General features: G+C 44.3%; 1 protein-coding gene across 1 annotated transcript; it reads left to right on the top strand.

The window, feature by feature from the left end:
• Positions 1-13,958: 13,958 nt before the first annotated feature.
• LOC122744242 (solute carrier family 52, riboflavin transporter, member 3-like) lies at positions 13,959-17,625 on the top strand. Its single transcript, XM_043989682.1, has 3 exons — positions 13,959-15,019; positions 17,030-17,153; positions 17,413-17,625. Exons 1-3 carry the CDS (start codon positions 13,959-13,961, stop codon positions 17,623-17,625), a joined length of 1,398 nt encoding a protein of 465 aa, XP_043845617.1.
• The last annotated feature ends 1,041 nt before the right edge of the window (positions 17,626-18,666 follow it).

The following is an 18,666-nucleotide window of genomic DNA, read 5'->3' as shown; positions in this document are numbered from 1 at the left end:
TTGGTCATGGAACAGAAACGAGATCAATATACCGGATGGAAAAGTACATGTCAGAGACTGAAAAGGTAGGAAGGGGCCAGGTTATGAAGAGCTTTGGATGACAAACAGAGCATTTTGTACTTAATCCCAGAGACAATAGAGAGCTACTGGCATTTATTGAGGAGGGTCTGTCACATGGCTGGACTTGCACTTTAGGAAAATTACTTTGGAAGATGACTTGGAGGCTGGATAGGGATAGGGTAGAACTTGAGGCAGGCAGCCCCATCAGCCGGCTATTGCAGTAGTCTAATGGTGAGATGATAAGGGCCTGCACCAGGGTTGTGGGGGCATCAGAGGAGACAGCACATTCAAAAGATATTACAAAGGTGCAATCAACAGGCCTTGGCAACAGATTTGATATGGATGGGGGTGAGAGACAGAGAGGAGTCCAGGAAGATACCTAGGTTGTGAGTTTGGGGGATTGGGAGGATAATAATGCCTTCAGCAATAACAGGGAAGTTTGGAAGGGGAGAGGGTTTAAAGGGAAAGATAGTGAGTTCAATTTGGGGCATGTTGAGTGTAGGAGGTCAACTGAATAGCCAATTTGAGGTGTCTGAAAGGCAGCTGGAAATGTGAGACTGGAGGATAGTGGAGAGGTTAGGGTAGGATCGGTAGATTTGTGAATCATCACCATAGAGCTGATAATTAAATCCATAGGAGCTATTTAGATCACCAAAAGAAATATAGAGGGAGAAGAGAATCCAGCAAAGGAGACATAGAAGGAATTGTCTGATATGTATGAGGGGAACCAAGAAGTGTGGTGTTCCCAAAACATAGAGACAGGAGAGTATCAAGAAGGGGGGGGGGGCGGGGAGCAGCTAGGTGGTACAGTGGATAGAGTACCGGCCCTGGATTCAGGAGGACCTGAGTTCAAATCTGGCCTCAGACGCTTGACACTAGCTGTGTGACCCTGGGCAAGTCATTTAACCCTCATTGCCCTGCCCCCCAAAAACAAAATAAATAAAATTAAAATCTAGTGTTAAAAGAGGGGGGCGGGGCTGATCAACTGTCAAAAACTGCAGAGAAGTTGAGAAGAATGAGGATCAAGCAGAGACCAGTGGATTTGGCAACTAAGAGATCATTTGTAAGAGGTTAGGAAGTGAGTGAGAAGAGAGAAAATGGGTACACCTGTTGTCTTCTTAAGGAGTGTAGCAAAAAGGGACAGGACAAGAGAGATACAGGACAACAGTTAGTAGCAAAAGAAGGATCAAATGAGGGGTTTTTGAGGAGGGGGGAGAACTGAATATGTTTGTAGATAGGGAAGGAGCCAGTAGACAGGGAGAGATTTAAATGATAGAGTGGGAATGACAGAGAGGGCAATCTGTTGGAAGAGACAGGATGGAATGAGATTCTTTGAGCAAGCAGAGGGATTAGCCTTGATAAGGAGTAAAACCACCTGATTGTGCGAAACAGGGATAAAGGAGGGAATAGTTGATAAGAGAAGTATAGAAAAATTGCCTTGCAACAGTGAGTTCTCAGTTGAGGTTTTATAACATAAATTGGTAATGGATCCTGTCATAGTAGTTGAATAATTTTCCCCATGTTCATTTAGCAACATGCACAAAGGAATGAAGATGGTAGATGGTTATCCATGGCTTAGGCTTGGCAGGGAGATAATACATGTATTCCGTCTTAACTTTATTATCATCATCAGGCCTCATAGAGGGTATCCCAATAGACAAGGTCTGAGAGGGATTCTGTTTTGGCTTTTTATTATTTTATTTTTTTCTGGGCTATGGGGGTTAAGTGACTTGCCCAGGATCACACAGCTAGTAAGTGTCAAATGTCTGAGGTCAGATTTGAACTAAGGTACTCCTGAATCCAGGGCCAGTGCTTTTTCCACTGCGCCACCTAGCTGCCCCCTTCTGTTTTGTTTTGATGATCTCAAGAGAAGAATGGAAAGAGAGAGCAAAAGGAATACATTGGATGGGGGAGGGAAAGAGAAAGGAAAGTTAGGGAAATCTTATCTCATAATTAAAGTGCACAAGGAGACATTTATGAAGATAGGGAGAAGGGCAGGCAGGCTGACAATTGAACCTCAGTCTCATCTGAACTGGTCAAAAGAAGGAAGAATACACACACACACACACACACACAGAGATGGGTACAGAAGTACACTTTACTCAACAGGGGAAAATGGAGAGGAAGAAATAGAGGGAGAATGGATTAATGGAGGGATTAGTCCCAAGCAAAACAAACTCTAAGGATGTACAAAACTATTTGTAGCTCTTGTTGATATAGCAAAGAATGGGAATCTGAGGGGAGAAAGCATAGATTGGGAAATGGATGAACAAAGTAGGGAATACAAATTAGGGAATACTATTGTGTTGCACTCTTGTTAGCAGAATGATGAATCAGGATTCCAGAGGACTGATGATGAAACATGCTGCCTACCTTCTGAGAGGTGGACTCAGAATATAGAATAAGATTTTTTTTTTACATGCCAATGTGGAAATTTGTTTTGATTGACTACATATGTGTGTGACTATGTTTGTAATAAGTTTTCTTCTTCTTTTATTCTCAATGGGGGAGAGGGTCAGAGGATGAGAAGGTGGACCGTAGCTGATTAAAACAAACCAAAAAATTCAGAGTATCCGAACTGAATGGGTCAGTGGGGTGTAACCTTTCCTGATAAGGAAGTTGATGTAGAAGTGTCCTAGTTGTGACTCAGATGCAACTTTTGTGGGGTTCTGTGAATCTAAAGAATATTTCATGCATCTCAGCTATTTGTATTCAACCTAAACTGGATGGAGGTAATGGAATCACACTTTGTAATTCTGTCCTCAGCAGAATATGGAGGAATTTAGTCAGATTCTAGGTTTAGTCTACAGCAGAATGGGGGTAACTTTATAACTAGGTTGTTTTCCCTCTTCAAAGACATGCGTGTAGATTTTAATCTCTCTGAATCTCAGTTTCTTCATCTATAAAATGAATAGAATTGCTAGTATTACTTACCCTAGATGGTTGCGAAGATTAAGTCAGATAATGAATATGGTTATAATATTAACCACTTCACTTTTGTTGTTGTTGTTGTTGTTGTTGAGGCAATTGGGATTAAGTGACTTGCCCAGGGTCACACAGCTAGTAAGTGTCAAGGGTCTGAGGTCGGATTTGAACTCAGGTCCTCCTGACTCCAGGGCCGTTGCTCTAACCACTGGCCCACCAAGCTGCCCCAAACACTTCACTTTTATACAACTGTGGTTGGTACTTAGCTTCCAGTCCAGATTTCAGTCTTTCCTATCCCCTCCAGCAATATGTCCTTCCCAAGAATCCTTAATCTAAAGTGCTGATTTCATATAACGATTTAGGTGCTCTATAAAAGTTTGAATTTACTTAAATTGAATTTACCTTGTATTACTATATATTACTTTCTCTCCAGATCAGTCAGTCGACCCTCTAGCTAGGATTAGTAGACTTGAAGAGAAGATAAGATCACTAGAAATTTACATTATTTTGGGGAGAAAGCATTGCCTAGAACTGTATTTACAATGCAGAGCATCCTAGGGCGCCAGATGCTGGGTGAAACCTAGCATGGTCTACTTGTAATCAGTCTTGAAGAGATAGAGCATTCCAGGCATGGTTAACAGTCAGTGACAGGCAAAGAAATGAGAGGTCAGTGCAGAGCCACAAGTAGGGCAGTATGAACCTAGTCTGGCCCTAGAATGAAGGGTTATCATTGCTTCAGTACAGAAACAGATTCTCACATTCATCCAATATACGAGCTGGGAAGAGACCCTATTGTGGGTTTGTCTGCCTCAGAATTTGGGGATCCTGTCTAGCTAAATTGTAAAGATTCTCCCTCCCCCTCCCCCCAGCTTAAATGGAGTCTGATAAACAGAAGCCCAGAGGAAAACTACTGAAAAAAAAACTGACTGGCCTGAATGCTGTCCTCCCTGGGGGCTTTCAGGCTTGCTCCAAAAATCTTGAAAGACTTCCTTTTAATTTGTGACCATAAACCATAAACTGAAAGCTGGAGGTTTGTTCCCTGACTCCTGAACTCTTCCTGGGGACCTCTTAGATTGTAAATTCTTTGAGGGCTGGGAGAGACCATCTTTTGCCTCTTTTTGCATCCCCAATAATTAGCATCTGGCTAATTAGCACCTAGCTGTGTACAAACAAAAGGTTTTAAATGTTGACTGATTGATAGAGTGACTTAAAACTTAACCTGTTGCAGAAAGTAATTGGAAGACTGGTTCTTACTTGTTGCATTTCAGGGCCCCTCCCCAAAGCCAGACATAAATTGGCTAGGTTTGAGCCAATCCAGTCCCTTCCAACTCCAAAGAGGAACTTCAGCTGGAAAAAATGTGAAGAAACTTTCCTGAGAAGAGGACAGACTTCTTCAGGTGTAGGACAGGGAAGCAGACCAGCTCGGATATCACCTCTTTAGGTAAGCTCCTTTCTGAAGAGTCAGAGTTATTTAAGACTATCTACCACCAGAATTATTGACTCAACCCTAACCCTAACCCTAACCCTCTTTCATTCTTTTTTTTGGTGAAGCAATTGAGATTAAGTGACTTGCCCAGGGTCACACAGCTAGTAAATGTCTGAGGTGAGATTTGAACTCAGGTGTTCCTGACTCCAGGGCTGGTGCTCTATCCACTGTGCCACCTAGCTGCCCCAACTTTCTTTCATTCTTGATCACCCCCCTTCTCACTTCATCACCCTCCCACCCCACCCCAGTTTCCTAGGCTCAACTCCATACTCTCTTTTCTCTTCTTTCCTTTTTTCTGCTCTCCTTTGCTCGTGCTTGCCCTCTCTCTTCTCATCCCCTCTAGTATGTCTTCCCCCCTCCTTTCCCCTCTTTTCCTCCTTCTTCCCTTACCATACCATCTCTTTTTCTCCTGTCCTCCTTTCCCCCCCCCCACCTCTTTTCCTCCCACTCCCCATCATTTCTCCTTGTGGTCACAGTTCCTAATGGTGCTTTGGAGAAAGCACTGCTAGAGTCAGAAAGACCTGAGTTTAAAATCACCTCAGACACTTACTACCTGTGTAACCCTAGGCAATTCACTTAACCTCTATCTGCCTCAGTTTCCTCAACTAAAAATGAGAATAATAATAGCATCTACCTCTACAGGGTTATTGTGAGGACCAAATGAGATAATATATGTAAAAATTGCTTATCACAGTGCTTGCACTTGGTAGATTCTAGATAAATGCTTATTACTTTCTCTTACCTCCTCCTTTCCTTTTCCTCTTTCTCTCCCTCCCCTCCCCCTCTTTCCTTCTTTCTTCTCTCTTCTCCCTCTTTTTCTCCTGCTATCCCTTCCTTCTCTTCTTTTCCTTTTGCTCTCCCTCTTCCTTTTCTCTCTTTATTCCCTCTTTTCTCTTTTTTCCTCCCTCACCCCCCTGCTAGTGTTATTTGATCCGGTTTCCCTAGGGTGCCCAAGCCTCCCAAGGATAGAGCTGCACTCTGGTTCTCTCTGCAAATTCTCCTCTGACCTATTGGTTCTTTTTTTTCTCTCTCCCTTCCCTCAAGTGGCCCCCCCCCTGCCACCCCACCCCCCCAAGCTCAACCTATTTTGCCCTTGCGGGGGTGGGGTGGGTTGCAGGTGGGGAAGAGGCTTCCGGAGATAATACAGGTAAAAGGGCTCTGAACTCCAGCTAACCAGCCCCCAGCACAAGGATGAAATGTGATTTGTAGAGATTAAATATTGATGACTGGGTGAAAGTGGGCACTTAATAACGACTCTTTTCTCAGGCTGTATTCTGCTCTCCAGGCTCCAGAGAGGGCTACTTTGATCAGTGCACCTCAAGGCCAACATACAGACCCTGGCCATTAGAAGTGAGGGATTGGAGCAGCTAGGTGGCGCAGTGGATAAAGCACTGGCCCTGGATTCAGGAGTATCTGAGTTCAAATCCAGCCTCAGACACTTGACACTTACTAGCTGTGTGACCCTGGGCAAGTCACTTAACCCCCTTTGCCCCGCAAAAATAAATAAATAAACAAATAAATAAATAAAATAAAGATAGTTCTCAACTTAAAAAAAAAAAGCGAGGGATTGGATGGGAGTCCAATGTCTCTTACCATAAACTGCCAAGGACCAGCACTGCCTTGTCCTTTTTTTATTTTTTATTTTTTGTGAGGCAATTGGGGTTGAGTGACTTGCCCCAGGGCCACACAGCCAGTAAGTGTCAAGTGTGAGAGGTAGTATTTGAACTCAGGTCCTCCTGACTCCAGGGCCAGTGCTTTATCCACTGTGCCACCTACCTGCCCCTCCGATTTCCTTTAATGGGTTCCCTCTCAGTCAGAGCAGCTTGTAACCTACAGCCTTTCCTCACACAACCCCAAGCCTCCCATGACTGCTTTGTGTTTCCCTATGCCTGCTTATGACACTTCTCACTTCTGAGTGAGCTCTGCTTCATTTGGAAACAAAACCACAAATCCAAAAAACAAAAAAAAAACAAAACTAACCTCCATTGTATTAGACCTGAAAGGGCTTTTGTTGTCCAATCCCCTAATTTTACTAATGAGGAATACCGAGGAGCAGAAAAAAAGATCACACCTAGTTAGTGATATATAGGAGTCATCCAGTCAACAAGTATGTGTGTGCTAGACATTAGTCTAACCTCTGCTAATACAAAGGCAAAAAGGGGCAGCTAGGTGGCGCAGTGGATAAAGCACTGGCCCTGGATTCAGGAGGACCCGAGTTCAAATATGCCCTCACACACTTGACACTAGCTGTGTGACCCTGGGCAAGTCACTTAACCCTCATTGCCCCGCAAAAAAACAAACAAACAAACAAACAAAAAACAAACCCAAGGCAAAAAACAGTCCTAGCTGCTGTTGCTGTCTAATTGGGGGAAACAACATGTAAACAACTAGATATAAACAAGATATAGACAGGATAAATTGGAAATAATCACCCAGGGTGACACTAGCATTATGGGGGCATTGGGAAAGGCAGCTTATAGAAATGGGATTTTAGGGGGGACTTGAAGGGAATCAGGGAATTTGGAAGGAGGGAGAGAATTCCAGGCATTAGAGACAGCCAGTGAAAATGCAAAGTGGGGAAGGGGAACCAGCAGCCCAGAACAGCTAGGAGGCCTATATCACTGGTTTGCATAGGACCTAGAGAAAAACTGTAAGATTGGAAAGGTCGACTTTAAAGGCCAAACCGAACCGTTGATATTTGATTATGAAGGTTATAGGGAGGGAGCCAGTGGAATTTATTAATGATATGACTGGTCAGACCTCTGATTTAGGAGTATCCATTTGAGAACCGAGGGGACTGGAGTGGGGAGAGACTTGTGGCTGGGAAACCAATCCAGCAGGCTATTTCAATAGTCTAGATGTGAGGTGATAAGAGCCTGCACCATGATGATGGTTAAGTGTTAGAAGAGAGAAAGGAAAGTATAGAAGATATGCTACATAGAATCGACAGCACAGGGCAACTGAGGGGATGTGGAGGTTAGAGTGAGTTGCCAAGGGTGACTGTCTAGGGACCTTTCCATTTCAGCAAATTTTAGTTCCAGATTCTTTCCTTCTTTCCACCCCGTTTCCTACCCATTGAGAAGGCAAGAAATACAATTCCTACTATACATATGAAGTCATGCAAAAACATTTCCATATTAGCTAGAAAGGAAAACAATATATGCTTTGTCAATATGGACTCTGAGTCCAAATGAATAACCTTTCCCATCCTGAGTCCTTTGGAGTTGTGCTGGCTCATTCTTCTGATCAGTTACTGAGTCTTTCACGGTTGATTATCTTTCCAATGTTGCTGTTACTATATATATTGTTCTCTTGGTTCTACTCACTTCACTTTGCATCATTTCATATGTCTTTCCAGGTTTTTTTCTGAGTCCATCCCCTTCATCATTTCCTTTTTTTTTTTTTTTTTGGTTTTTGTTTGTTTTTGTTTTTCCAGGGCAATGAGGGTTGAGTGACTTGCCCAAGGTCACACAGCTATAAGTGTCAAGTGTGTGAGGCTGGATTTGAACTCAGGTCCTTCTGAATCCAGGGCCAATGCTTTATCCACTGTGCCACCTAGCTGCCCCCTCCCTTCATAATTTCTTACAGCACAATAGTTTTCCATCACGTTCATACACCATAACTTGCTTAGTCATTCCCCAATTGAATGGGCATCCCCTCAATTTCCAGTTTTTTGCCTTCACAAAAAGAGCTGCTATAAATATTTTTGTTCATACTAGTCCTTTTCCTTTTAACTCCTTGGGGTATAGAGCTAGTAGGAGGATTGCTGGATCAAAAGCCAGGCATAGTTTTGTAGCTTTTAGGGCTTGGTTCCAAATTAGTCTCCAGAATGGTCAGACTACTTCATAGCTCCACTAACAGTGCATTAGTGTACCTATTTTCCCACATCCCTTCCAACATTTGTTATTTTCCTTTTTTGTCAACTTTGTCAATCTGGTAGGTGTGAGGTGGTATCTCAGAGTTGTTTTACTTTGCATTTCTCTAATTAGTGATTTAAGTAATTTTTTCATAAGGCTTATACACAGGAAACAATTAAAAGTCATTCAAGATAGCATGTGCTTGAGTGTCTGATTGCCTGGTACAGACTGTTAAGTACGAAGATAGTTCAGAAAAGGGAGTGATAACTAGACTTGAGGATCCTTGCTCTTGGACTCAAAAGATCAGAGATTTTGAGCTGGAAGGAGCCCTTAGATGGCACCTAGTGCAACCTTTTTATTTTACAGATGGAGAAACTGGGGCTGAAAGAAGTTAAATGGATTATCCAAGGTCCCACAAGATCATAAAATGGCACTCACCACTGAGCTCTGGAACTACTCCTGCTAACTCACTATGTGACCCTGGGAAATCACCCCAAGTTTCCCTTTCTGGCTATGTTTTTCTCTCTTTTCCAATAAGGAGACTGGACTGGCCAGTCTTTAAGAGCTCTTCCAATCTTGATCTCCTAGGTCTCTCTAGTTATTTCAGGAAGATTTCCTCAGGAGAGGGGACCAGATTCTGACTTTGAAGGATGGCCAGAGTTTGAAGAAGCAGAGTCTGAGTAGGTAAAAATAGAGGTACAAACAGTCCAGGTTCCAGAGAACAGTAGGAGGACATAGCTGAGTACAGAATGAGCCTGGTATATGTGTGGGGCCTGACTATAGTGGAAGGTCTTGGTAGTATCTTATTTTATTTTACACTTCCATGTAAAGATTGTTTTCAACATTCATTTTTTTGCGGGGGGTTGTTTTGTTTTTGGAGGGGCAATGAAGGTTAAGTGACTTGCCCAGGGTCACACAACTAGTACATGTCAAGTGTCTGAAGCTGGATTTGAACTCAGGTCCTTCTGAATCCAGGTCCGGTGCTTTATCCACTGCACCACCGAGCTGCCCCCTCAACATTCATTTTTGTAAGATTTTGAGTTCCAAATGTTTCTCCTTCCCTACCCCCTCCCCAAGAAGCCAAGCAATCAGATAGAGTTTATATACATACAATCGTGTTATACATATTTCCATAAGTGGAAGATCTTAAAGGGAAGTAATGCGGAGATAAGGAGGAATGGGGAGAATGGGACATAATAAGAAGAATTTTAAACTCAGAGTCTTTGAGCTGAAAGGAACTTTAGAACATAGAATGTGTGCATGAAGTTTCCTAGAAGAGGATGAAGAGTGTGTGAACGAGATAGAACATTGGAAAATAGAATATCTCTTTCTCTTTCTTTTCTTTTCTTTTTTTTTTTTGGTGGGGCAATTGGGGTTAAGTGACTTACCCAGGGTCACACAGCTAGTAAGTGTTAAGTGTCTGATTCAGGATTTGAACTCAGGTCCTCCTGAATCCAGGGCTGGTGCTCTATCCACTGCGCCACCTAGCTGCCCCCTATGTCAATACTCTTAATGTGACAAGAGGAATAACTGAGGGAAGGGACCAGAGAAGGGAAGGGACTTACCCATGATCACACAGGAAATGTGGCAGAGAAGTTGTTATTCAGTTGTGTCTGACTCTTTCTGCCCCCATTTAGGGTTTTGGTTTTTTTTTTGGCAGAGATCCTAGAGTAGTTTGCCATTTCCTTTTCCAGATCATTTTACAGATGAGGAAACTGAGGCAAACAGGGTTAAGTGACTTGCCCAGGGTCACACAGCTAGTAAGTTTCTGATGATGGGTTTGAATTCAGGTCTTGCTGACTCTAGACCTGGCACTCTATCCAGTGGTAGGATAGTAGGAAAAATAAACTCGGGTCCCTTGATTCCCAGGGCTACTTCAGCTATAACCAACCCAACAAGAGTATTTGGAGGAAATGGACTTTTGTAGAAATAAGGCTTTGATTTACCAGGCCTGGCTTGGGGTATGGGTAGAGTATTCCAGGAGAGATGGAGACTAACTTAATGGGGAAAGGGGGAGGGGGCAGGGAATGAAGAGTCAGCCTGACTTGAAGGGAGAGTAGAAGAGATATTGGCCAGACCTTTCGGCTCTCAAATATTCTGCCTTAATCAAATCACCTGACTCTTTCCAAATGGGTTGCAAATAAAATCAGGTGCCAACACAAAGACCATATTTCTTTTCTGAAAAGAAATTAGCTAGAGATGCTGTGGAGGGAGGGGGCAGCTAGGTGGCACAGTGGATAAAGCACTGGCCCTGGATTCAGCAGGACCTGAGTTCAAATCCAACCTCAGACACTTAGTAGCTGTGTGACCCTGGGTAAATCACTTAACCCTCATTGCCCCACACAAAACCGGAGGGGAGGGGAGGATTTTGCTTTCAAGTGAAAGAGGATATGAAAGACCCAAGGATGGAGCACTGGCCTGGGAATCACAGGACCTGGCTTCAAACCCAACTCTGCTACTGATCTTCTGAGGGACCTTAGACAAGAGCCTCATTCTCATTGGGCCCCAGTTTCTTTCTTTGTCAAATGAGGGGCTGTACTTAAAGAACTTGGAACTCTAAATCCTCTCAGTCTAGGAAGCCTTGGGTACCCTGAAAGGAAGTAATTTTCTTAGGAATGCTGCCCGTGCAAGCAGGGAAAGAACTAAGGGGTGGCCTCAGGAAAAATCCATTTCTTTCAGGAAATCTTCCTAACAAGCAGAACTCACACACCCAGTTCTAACTTACTAGAAAGGATCAGGCAACTAAAGCCACTCTGAACCACACTCCAGGATTGTGGTCAGTGTTTATGTCTGCCTAATTTATAACACTGAATGTGCAGGAGGGACGCCTTGGTTCCCGTGGTGGCTGGGTACCTGCCTATTCAGCCTCAGTATCCCAGCCTTTTGGAGGATGGGAAGATCTTTTTTTTCTTTTTCTTTTCTTGTTTTGGGTTTTTTTTTTTAAAGTGAGGCAATTGGGGTTAAGTGACTTGCCCAGGGTCACACAGCTAGTAACTGTTAAGTGTCTGAGGCCGGATTTGAACTCAGATACTCCTGACTCCAGGGCCGGTGCTCTATCCACTGCGCCACCTAGCTGCCCCATGAATATTTTTAAAAAACAAAACAAAACAAAACAAAACAAAACAAGAAAAGAAAAAGAAGGGGCAGCTAGGTGGCGCAGTGGATAGAGCACCGGCCCTGGAGTCAGGAGTATCTGAGTTCAAATGCGGCCTCAGACACTTGACACTGTGTGACCCTGGGCAAGTCACTTAATCCTCATTGCCCTGCAAAAAATATATATATTTATTTTAATTACTTTTCCAATTACATATATAGATTTTTTTTGAGTTCCTGATTTTTCTCCCACCCTCCCATCTCCCAAGGACAGCAAGCAATTCGATATAGGTTATACATTGCAATCGTGTTAAACGTATTCCCATATTAGTTATGTTGTAAGAGAAGAATCAAAACAAAAGGAAAAAAAAACACAAGGAAGAATAAACAACAACAATAACAAAAAAGTAACAACAAAAGTGAAAATAGGATCCTTCAATCTGTATTCAGACTCCATAGTTCTTTTTCTGAATGCAGAGAACATTTTCCACTATAAGTCTTTTGGCACTAGGAATGATCTACTTTTCAAACCCATAAGCGTATTGGAGAGAGTGAGGAGTGACTGGTAGAGTGGGAGAACAGATCAGAAGACTTGGATTCAAATTCTCTTTGTAACATTAGATTGCTTCTCTGTGCCTCAGCTTCCTCAACTGTAAAATGAAGACTTTGGAGCAGAGGATCATTAAAATCTCTTCTGTGTGATTTTTCTATTCTTTAATTGTATAGAGTACTAGTAGAAAGGAGTAAGGACCTCCAAAGACCTCAAGTGTCTTAAGAAATTTCTCGGGCAGCTAGGTGGCACAGTGGATAGAGCACTGGCTCTGGAGCCAGGAGGACCTGAGTTCAAATCCAGCCTCAGACACTTGACAATTTACTAGCTGTGTAACCCTAGGCAAGTCACTTAACCCCAATTGCCTCACCAAAAAGAAGAAAGAAAGAAAGAAATTTCTCTAAATGACTTGTTTCTCTGCAGTGGTGGAAAGAGTTTCCATATCCATGATGCAGTTCCTGACCAAAGATCTAAAATGAATTTAGTTCCTGCTCTAGTTCAGGGCTCAAAGGAGGACTGGGAAAGTGCTTAGGAGAGTATGATTTGTTGCAGATGCAGTAGCTGCTTGGCCTCTTGACCCCTGCAGGGCCAGTGCCTCCTCAGCCCAGCCTCCCTCTTTTTTTTTTGCGGGGCAATGAGGGTTAAGTGATTTGCCCAGGGTCACACAGCTAGTAAGTTTCAAGTGTCTGAAGCTGGATTTGAACTCAGGTCCTCCTGAATCCAAGGCCAGTGCTTTATCCACTGCGCCACCTAGCTGCCCCCAGCCTCCGTCTTATAGTTCTGGCTGGTCCAGTTGAGAGGCCTAGGGGTTAAGGAAGGTGCCTGTGAGTGGAGTTGGGTGTGGAGGGGGAGGAGGAAGAATGGGGAAGGGAGAAGTTAGCTTCTGCCTGTGGCTGGAAACCAATCAATCCCCCTAGTCACCAACTATTTTCCCCTTTTCACCCCCATATCCCATGCCAAGCTTTTGGTTTCTTTTGTTCTCTTTCCATTTTGTTTTCTCCCTTCATTAAGCTCTGTATCTCTCTCATTCTCTGTTTCTCAGTTCTTCTCTCTCTGCCTCTTTCTTCCTCTCCTTCTCCTCTGTCTCTGTCTCACCTTATCTCTCACTCATCTCCCATCTACTGTCTCTGTTCCCTCTGCTGTCTCTCTCTCCTTCTATTGATCACTCATTCTCTCCCTCTCTGTCTAGTTCCCATTCAGACCCATGGGCTCTTTCTCATTTGCTGTCTCTCCTTTTACTCTATTTATATCTCTTAGGGCTCTCCTTGGACATTCAGGAAAAAATGGTCCTTTCTGGCCAATTCTCCAAACAAAACCTTCACTTCGAGCCAAAACCACTGGCCACCTCCCCTGTCCCCTCCCACCAGACCTCCTCACTCACATACACCCAAGTGGTTGCTTCATTTCCCCACCAGCTCTCAACAATTTTTAAGCTATCCTCCTCCTGCTTCCCGTCCCAACATATCCTTTCTAGTTTCTACTTGCCCACCCTCTTCCCACTTCCCCCAGCCCCTCAGGAGCAGAGCTCATTTTTTGTAATCCATTGTCACTTTTCCTGGCCATCTGTCTCCTGATGGATGCTTCAACCTTTTCCATTCTCTGAGCCTCAGTTTCCTCCTCTGTTCAAAGAAGTCATTGGATGAGGTGTCAGCAAAGGTTCTTCCTACCTTGAACATTCTGTATTCTATATTCCTTTCCAGCTCTGACACATGATTTTATGCTCTTCATGCCTTTTCATTTGCTTTCACTAAGCCTTGTAAGGGAGAAAGGGAGAGGGAGAAGAGTGGAAGGAGTTTATGCCAATGCTGAGGGAACACTTTATCATAACATCCCCCTTTGAAATTGGCTACTAAAATGTGGGGACAAGGCACAAAAGCTTTGTGGGTAAATACAGCAAACTATATAATTTTCTTCTCCCTCCAATAGGTGATTATTGATACTCCTGACACTCCTGAAAATCACTAGGGGAGCTCAGGGAAAGTGAGCCATGGCTCTACTCACCCACCTATTAGTCTGCATCTTTGGCTCTGGCTCCTGGGTGGCCATCAATGGGCTATGGGTAGAGTTGCCTCACCTGGTACCAAACCTACCCGAGGGCTGGAAGCTAGCCTCCTACATAACAGCCATCATCCAGCTAGCCAACGTGGGCCCCCTCTTCATCACCCTGCTGCACCGATTCCGGCCTGGCAGCCTCTCCGAGATCCCTGTCATCTTTGTTCTGCTGACTATGGGCACGGCTGCCTGCCTCCTCTTAGCTTTCCTGTGGGAGAAGACTTCCGTGGTGGCCGGTGTTAACCATGGCACAGCTTTCCTGGTCCTCACCTTCTTCCTGGCCCTGGTGGACTGCACCTCCTCTGTCACTTTCCTGCCCTTCATGGCTCGCCTGCCAGCCCCATACCTTAATACCCTTTTTGTTGGGGAAGGGCTGAGTGGTCTCCTTCCTGCTCTGGTGGCTCTGATCCAGGGCTCAGGGACCAAAATTTGTGCCCGTGTCACCAATAGTTCCACAACCACTGAGCCACGTATCATCACTAACGTATCCTTCATCTCTGGGGTGCTGAACACGACCATGACCCCTGACCTCATTGCCAAAACAACTCAGCCAGAGAATTGTCACATTTCCGCCAATTTCTCCCCCTTTGTCTACTTTATCCTGTTAGCAGTCATGATGGCCAACTGCCTAACCGCCTTTTTTGGCCTGACACGTCTCTCCAAGCGATGGGAGCTCCCTACTGACAACTGCCTGGCCAACCAGGTGACTCTGAGATCCATCAAGTTCCAAGAAACCCTAGCTGACAGCAGTAACGAAAACAGCTGCTCATCACTGTCCCCACCTGAGGAGAAGAAAACTACTGTCTGGTCCTGTGCCCAATTAGCCTACATCTATGCCCTGGTGGCTTTTGTGAACGCCCTCACCAATGGAATCCTCCCTTCTGTTCATACTTACTCCAGCCTGTCCTATGGTCCTAAGGCTTACCACTTGTCTTCAGTGCTTGGTGCTATAAGCCACCCCCTAGTTTACCTCCTGTCTATGTTCCTACCCGAGATGTGAGTGACTCTGGCCCCTTGGAGGGGGTGGGGGAAGAAAAGGACAAACAAGAGCTGGGACAGGCAAAGGAGAGGGTAATGGGGGAACTACCCCACTGAGAGGCAGAATGATAGAGTGGATAGAAAACTTGACCAGAAAATAAGGACCTTTGGGTTCTTTTTTCTTTTTGATTTTTTGTTTTTTTTAATTGTCCAGAAACTATGTCTCTTGAACTTTTTTTTTTTGGTGAGGCAAGTGGGGTTAAGTGACTTGCCCAGGGTAACATAGCTAATAGTGTCAAGTGCTTGAGGCCGGATTTGAACTCAGGAACTCCTGACTCCAGGGCTGGTGTTCTATCCGCTGCACCACCTAGCTGCCCTGACCTTTGGGTTCTAATGTCAGTTCTACCATTATCTTGGACAGTGAGGTGATGCCTAGAGTTAGGAAATCCTGGGTTCAAATATGGCCTTGGACAGTTGCTAGCTGTGTGACCCAGGGCAAGTTGCTTGACCTCCCTTTGTCTCAACTGTGAAATGGGGATTATAATAGCACCTACCTCCCAGGGTCGTTATGAGGATCAAATGAGGTAATAATATTTGTAAAGTGCTTAGCATATAGTAATGGCTATATTCATGCTTATTTCCTTCCCTTCCTTTCTCCCTCTCTTCTCCTTATGTTTCTCTCCCTTTTTCTTGAGGAAGATCATAGAATCATCAATCTATAACTGGAAGGCATCTCAGGGTCCATCAAATCTGGAGATTCTTAAGTTGGCAACTGTGAGGTTGTTTATATTTTTATAACATCTCAATATAATTGGTTTCCATTGTATTTTACCAGACTGTCAAAGGGCTCTTCTCAAAAAATTCATAAGAATCCCTGATGTAGTCCATTCCCCATTTCTTACAGATAAGGAAACTGAGGCACTAAGAGATTAAGTAAATTACCCAGTTTCTATTCCAGGAGGGCTTTTAACATAAATAGATACTAAAGAGTGGTACAATGGATACAGTCAGGAAGACCTGAATTTAAATCTGGCCTCAGCCATTTACTAGGAGGAGGAGGACCCTGGGCAAGTCACTGAACCCTGTTTGCCTCAGTTTCCTCATCTGTAAAATGAGCTAGAGAAGGAAATAGCAAACCACTCCTGTATCTTCATTGAGAAAATCCCAAGTGGAGTCATGAAGAGTCAGACACAACTGAAAGTACTAAATAACAAAGATAAAAGATAAATTTAAGAGGAAGAAAACACTTAACAGTCAATAAACAAGTACCAGGTTCTAGGCCAAGTGATGGGAAAGATAGCCAAAAGGACTTGAAAGGTTTCTTGAGAGGCTAAAGCCAGAGCTGAGCTCAGAGGGAAGCTGATTTTTCTATCATTTGTGGGGGGGGCCGGGCAGTGAGGGTTAAGTAACTTGCCCAGGGTCACACAGCTAGTAAGTGTCAAGTGTCTGAGGCCAGATTTGAACTCAGGTCCTCCTGAATCCAGGGCCAGTGCTCTATCCACTGTGCCACCTAGCTGCCCTCTGAATTTTCTTATATGAAGAAATAGTATCTGTCAAGAAGTAGGATTTGAATCGGATTTGACTCTGAAGTCAGTGAATGCTCTTTCCACTGGACCACACTGATCTTTAAGAGCCTGTCCACATTAAATATTCTGTTCTAAGGTCCTTTCCAGGACAGACTCAAGAATTTCTATTCCTGGGGCTGGACCAGACCCAGCTGGTTTAGCCTATGGCAAGGCTGGATTCTTGGCCCACTCATCCCAGTCACCAATTAATTCACCTCACATTAGTCCCTCCCTGCCCTAGGAGTCTTGACACTTCTAAAAACATTTCCCCACGGGATGCAGAGATGCCTCCCCTAGGTCGCCAGGCCCATTGTATTCTATGGCTGCTGGCAGATGATCATATTTGGATTGGGTAAAGTCTTCCCCTTAGAAGTTTACTTTGGAGGTATGGGTATGGGAGGGAGTGAAAGCTACTTCTTAGACAGTGAAAAGTCCCATCAGACCCTTCTGCTTCCCTCCTCAGGTCTCTCTCTTGGCTGGGGATCACCACACTGGTGGGCACTGGTTTTGGAGCCTACAACATGGCCATGGCTGTCCTGAGTCCCTGCCCTCTGCTGAAGGACTCCCACTGGGGAGAAGCCATCATTGTGAGTAACGTCTGCCCCCCTCTCTCTTTCCTTTCTCCCTTCTCTTCTCCCCTTCTCTGACTCAGGAGCAAGCATCAGACCATCTGGTTTGGGGTGGGCCTGGGGAAGTCATCTCAGGTACTCTTCCATTGGTGCTGAAGGGAAAACAGATTGCTACTTGGGGCTCCAATTACACTGGGAAGTCAGTTCTATAGGTTTTTTTTTTTTTTTTGCCATGAAGGATCCTGTCTAAAGGGTATGTCTCCCTCTGTGCCTTCAGGTTATCTCTTGGGTGCTTAATGGCGCCATCCTGAGCTACGTGAAAGTGATGACTGGGGTGCACCTGCGGAAGTTAAACCAGAGCGCCCTCCTGTGGTGTGGTGCAGCAATACAGGCAGGCTCTGCATTTGGGGCGATACTCATGTTTCCTCTTGTCAATGTGTTTTACCTTTTTAAATCCTCAAATGGAAGCAGTCAGCAGTGTCCCAGCTAAGTGTGCCCCAGGACATCTTTCTGGGGCTGAATTTCACTGGGCCAGGAGAGCCAAAGCCATGGAGGGTCAATCACATCCCTATCCAAGTTTCTCTCAGACATTGGCACAGACATTCCCAAATCTGCTTTCCCTACCCTGCCCTCTCCCCACCCCCACCCATCCCCAGCAGTGTTAAAGCTTCCACAATTTGAACCATCAGGGAAGACTTCACTCCCATCTCTAAGAGTCATAGCCATAAATTTCACCTTTAGGTAGTCCGGACCTTGGTCAGTGTTTTAGAAACCATTGCTCTTGGCATTTGGATGCATGCTCTGCCTCTGGGGAAAAGTAGGCTAGCCCACAGTCTTAAGTTGCCTGTGGGCTAGTCTACTATTTCTTTTTTTTCTTTTTTCTTTTTTCTTTTTTTTTTGCAGGGCCATGGGGGTTAAGTGACTTGCCCAGGGTCACACAGCTAGTAAGTGTCAAGTGTCTGAGACCGGATTTGAACTCAGGTACTCCTGAATCCAGGGCCAGTACTTTATCCACTGTGCCACCTAGCTGCCCCCTGGGCTAGTCTACTATTAACAGGTCGAGTGACCTTCCTAGAATCATGAAGCTAATATGTGATAGAGGCTAGACTTAAACCCAGAACTTCCTAAATTTACATTTCTACTCATTACCTCACACTTTTATAGTTCAAATATATCCATTGTTGAAATAAATAAAATAAAATTTTAATCTTATTCAATGCAACAAATGTGTCTATTAAATGCCTACTATGTGCAAAATACTGTGTTATGCACTGGGGATACAAAAAAGAAATGCAAAACAAAAACACTCCCCAATGAGCTGAAATTCTAAAGGGGTATACAACTTGTAAATAAAGGTGGCATCTGAATTGAGTCATAAAAGAATCTAGGAATTGTAAGAGGCAGAGAGGGCATTCCAGGCAAGGAGACAAGCTTGTGCAAGATGAATTGGGCAATGCTGAGTCTGGGGAACATTTAGGAAGTGGTTCTACACATAAAGGGGAGAAATCTGAAATAAATCTGGACTGTGAAG

The sequence above is a fragment of the Dromiciops gliroides genome, chromosome 2 (assembly GCF_019393635.1).
Source record: "Dromiciops gliroides isolate mDroGli1 chromosome 2, mDroGli1.pri, whole genome shotgun sequence".
Lineage (NCBI taxonomy): Eukaryota > Metazoa > Chordata > Mammalia > Microbiotheria > Microbiotheriidae > Dromiciops > Dromiciops gliroides.
This window is presented reverse-complemented; position numbering and strand designations above follow the sequence as displayed.